The sequence below is a fragment of the Octopus sinensis genome, linkage group LG1, assembly GCF_006345805.1.
Source record: "Octopus sinensis linkage group LG1, ASM634580v1, whole genome shotgun sequence".
In the NCBI taxonomy this organism is placed as follows: Eukaryota; Metazoa; Mollusca; class Cephalopoda; order Octopoda; family Octopodidae; genus Octopus; species Octopus sinensis.
The window spans coordinates 90,109,592-90,114,591 of NC_042997.1; the positions used below are offsets into that span (position 1 = coordinate 90,109,592).

General features: G+C 34.4%; 1 protein-coding gene across 1 annotated transcript in view; it reads right to left on the reverse strand.

Moving 5' to 3' along the window:
* The window catches only part of LOC115217375 (GTPase Era, mitochondrial), a 121,953-nt gene that overhangs the window by 65,645 nt on the left and 51,308 nt on the right, over nt 1-5,000 (reverse strand). Inside the window, exon 4 of the mRNA XM_029787092.2 lies at nt 653-730. Within this exon, the coding sequence (XP_029642952.1) occupies nt 653-730 (78 nt within the window). The remainder of the gene's footprint in view (nt 1-652; nt 731-5,000) is intronic.

Sequence of the window (5,000 nt, forward strand, 5' to 3'; positions counted from 1 at the left end):
AACCAGTAACCCTTTTGATACCAACCTGTCTGAACCCCCCGCTCTGAGTTCTGTGATACAAAGTTCCTGTTTTGAAGTGTTTTAACCCTTAGGAGAGGACAGGACCAATCTATCGGCCAAAAAGTCAAATGACAAAGATTATATTAATTCATTCAATTTTGTACAAGAATATATATGTAGGACTTGTGAAAAGAGTCCCATCATCTTGGCACTGAAACTCCAAATGAGGCTCTGTCTCCAAAGGGTTAAATTATAACCTATTATTAAAATATCATGTTAATTTATATTCCAAACACCAGCTTAATAACAGTTATTTTACTAAATTCTTCAATGTTTTCGCAATCACTTGTAACAAAGGCAGTGTGTAGCAAGGGAAATATGGTAACAAAAGGGTTCATTAAAGTTTGAAATACGATAAAACTTTTGACTCAACCTGGTATACAAAATCTGCCTTAATGAACTCCATCTGATCCATGTCAGCATGGAAAAGTGGATACTAAAATGAAGATATGATGTCCAGGTGACTCCATAAGGTATGAGGTAAGGAGAAGTGTGTTGGGACAGTGGAAATAAGAACGAGGTTGGGTGGGGGTTAGTAGCTGCTTTAAAAAGATGATCAGTCAATAACAACATAGAAAAAATTACAACTTACAATTTGGTTGTTGTTTTCAGTCAAAACACCCAAAGTATTTTTACGGGTTGTATGAACCTTTGAAGATACTGATGACATCTGAAAATAAATAATTAAAACAATGAAAATAACAATAGCCATCTATACTCAGTGTAAATACATCACTGAAAGGTAAATTTACTGATATTGCAAATAGCTGCCCAGCAGAATAAAAAGCTATTACATACAATAGAAGCAATATCAAATTAAAATAGCCATCTATGTATTATACTTAGAGTAAATACATCATTAAAAGGAAAATTTACTGTGGTATTCAATGTCACACACATATGTATTGATATATGTATACATATGTATGTGTGTGTGTGTATATGTATAAATGCGTATGTATGTATGTATGTATGTATGTATGTATGTATGTATATATATATATATACACATACACAGCCATAACAATATAGATACCCATACATAGACGTACAGATGTATGCACACACACACACATATACATAGATTACACAAATATAAAACAAACGCAGATATACATGTACATACAAGCTAGCAGATTCCAAAAGATTAAGAAAACACACACACACATGCACACAAATTGAAATAAAAACATTGCAACATACACAAACACAAAACATAAAAGAATATAATAGGATGGTGAGAAGAGTTAACAAAAGGATTCACATTTCCAGTGTCAAAATATAATGAGGATGTTGAGAAGCACACACATAATCATACATATGTATACATATGTTCATGTAGACACGCAAACACACATGGACATATGAAATTATATACACTCATACATACACTTACAGACCAATTGGATTACATAAAAAATGAAAAATTATATATCTTTACTTAAATATTCATAAAAACATACACACACATATTTATGCATTCATATATATATACACACACACACATATACAGGGTGGCCCAAAAGTAGGCTTACAGTTATTCAACTATCTCTTTCACATTCATATATTAACAGTTTAGATCTTAATTATAAAAAGATATGAAACCATTATTCTATGCTAATTTCTTAAATTTTGTCAAGCCCCCTTTTAAATTTGTAAGATAGAAATTTAAATGTAATAAAATATTTTAAAAGAGATTTAAAGTGCCTACGTGATTGCCTACGTGATAACTGTAATCCTACTTTTGGGCCACCCTGTATGTGTGTATATATATATATACATACACACAATGGACATTCAATAATGATGATGATATAAAAGAATATATATATGTATATATGTATATATATATATATATATATATATATACATCTTATTAATTAATTATAATTATGCTGCATTTATTTCTAAATGCTGTATTTGTTTTCCGTGAAAATTTGGCGCGCTGTTAGTTGGGGCATTTGAATTATAACGTCGGATGTAATCAATTGAACCACACGCGTATTTATCGTTATGGTAAAATCTGGCGTGTGATTGAGTGGATTTCATCCAGATAGTTTTGGCTGAGGAGCTACAAGTGGATTTTTTTGTAAGTAAAATTATATTTAATTCATTAATAGCGAAACAATTGTCCCAAAATGATCTGTATTTTTGTTATTTTTTATTTGCCCTGTCCGTGTGAGCTAACAATCGTACTGACTTTCATGGGAAACATGTATTTTTGTGGTTGAAACCTTTTGGATTAACTGGTGCTAGAGTGAGCCATATAGTGACCACTCTCTTATATTTATTTTGTAAAAATATTATAATATATTATAAAATATTATAATAATCCAGGTTTCTCGGAGCACTAGGCCACTTGGTGTAGAATAGATATACTATTAAATTAGTATCTAATTCTCTCACCCTTATTAATTAATTATATGTATATATATATATATATATATATATATATATATATATATACACATACACCATGGATCCATATTCTAAAGGAAACAGAAAGAACGGTTCCTATTCAAACTTGGCACCATGTTACTGACATGTTTAACTCCTTAGCATTTAAACAGGCCATAACCAGGCAAAATATGTTACCTGTCTTATGTTCAAACTGATCAGATCCTGCCATTCACACCTACTCTACAATGTCATCAAAGTCATGCCCCAGCATGGCCACAATCTAACGACAGAAACAAGTAAAAGGTAAAAGAAAAATTTCTTGATTTCAATGTTTATAGGGTTGATTTGATAGATGTTTATCTCTCAAATAACACAGTCTACCTAACTGTAAATAGAGATCATGAGAAGAAACAATGAGAACCACTCTGCAGTCACTTGACCCATTAGAAATAGCAATTAAATCTCCCTCAAATCACACACTACTATACCGAAAAGAAAAAAAAAAGGACACTGATTTTGTAGATTTAGAGAGGCAAAAAGATTGTATGGCCATGGCTTAATCATTTTGATACCAACCTGCAGAAAACTGTATCTAGTTCTATGATATAAGCTTCCTAGTTCAAAGTGATCTAAATTAAAATTTCCCATCAAAATTTCATTAATTTATGTTCTTAACACCTGCTTAATAACTACAGTTATTTTACTAAATTCTTCATTATGTTCAAAATTAATTGAAACACAGGCTGTGTATTTCAACAGAAATATGGTCACAAAAGTGTTAATGGCTTTTCATCATGTCATCAAGCATGGTTGACTAGGAACCTAAATAACAGCAATGTAAAATTTATATTGTAAAATAAACAAAAATTTGCCTCTTATTAAATAAAACAATCTTACAGGGTTGGATTCAGTTTCTTGTCTGCCAGGCTGATGATCTGCACATTATTATCCATTGTATATTAATAACGATCATAGGTCAGGTGAGGACATATGTGACGCACAGGCGCTGTTGCAATGTGTTGCTGCATTCATCATTTATTAGTATATTCCTGGGTCCTCCCATGCAAACTGTTGAGCAGAGTCCCAGTCTGTCCCCACCTTCACAAGATACCTCCTCATCTGCTGTGACCATGTGGCATGTGGTCAACCAACACAAGCTGTCAACCCAGCTGGATCCTCAATGAAGGGAACACTGTAAGCAGGGTCTAACTCAGAAAACTGAGCAACATGGCCAAACATCTGAGCTAGCATTCTTGAATCATGCAAGTAATAAGGTGCATCCCAGTTTCTAAGTAGAGCTGTTGGTTGGATATGGTAACCCATAATCCTGTTAAGCATTCTGGCACCAAAGGAGTTCAGGTGGCTCCTAAGGGCCCCAGAAAGGGTCCAAGTCTCACAACTATAGAGTAAAAATGTAAAAGTAAAGGTTATGTTAAAAAGGCAAAGTTATCTTCTCAAGCCATGCTGACTCATAAGGGCTGGTTTCCTGTTTCCCTATCACAGAATTATTCATTTATGCCAACTGAGTGGACTGGAGCAACGTGAAATGAAGTGTTTTGCTCAAGAACACAATACATCGCCCGGTCCAGGAATTGAAACCACAAAGTTACAATCATGAGTCCAGCCCCCACTAACCACTAAGCCACACACCTCCACAAGAGTAGGATAGAGAGGACCAGAGACCTTAAGACTTGAACCTTCTTCCTCCTGCTCAGATATTGGCAGTACCAAACAACCTTGTCCAATGAATCCACAACTGCATTGGCTCATCAAAATCTTTTTTAGGACTTCCGACTTGCAGCTAATGCCACTATGAATCTCATTGCTGAAATAAGTGAAGTGGTCAACAACCTCAACATTCTCAATGCCCCAGAGACAAACAAGGCTGCAACCCTCCAAGAAGCCAGTGGAAGACTGGAATAATGATCAGAGATCCTAATGTATTATGGAACTTGTCAGATTATTAAAGCAATTATTATTTTTATTCTTTTATATGTTTCAGACCTAAGGTTGTGGCCATGCTAGGGCACTGCTAGTCTTAAAAATTATTATCTTTTCATCTTTTACTTGTTTCAGTTATTGAACTGCAGTTGTACAGTGGCATCTTGAAGGGTTTTAGTTGAACAAATCAACCCCAGTATTAATGTTCTTTTTTTCCATCCTCTAAGTCTGGTACTTGTTCTATCAGTCTCTTTCGATGAATCACTAAGTTACAAAGATATTAACAAACCAACACTGATTGTCAAGTGGTGATTTGGGAGATGACAAATGCAGACACAAAAACACACACAAAAACTCATACACATAAAAGCTCAAGTTTCCACACATTTTCCATTTGCCAAGGCCTGAGGCTGTAATAGAAGACACTTGGCCAAGATGCCATGCAGTAGGACTGAACTGAAAACCATGACATTGCAAAGTGAATTTCTTAACTACACAGTCACACCTGAACCTATTTCTTTTTAAAGGCACAGGCATGGCAGTGTAGTAAGAAGTTTGCTTCCCAACTACATGGTTCCAGGTTCAGCCCTACTGTGTGG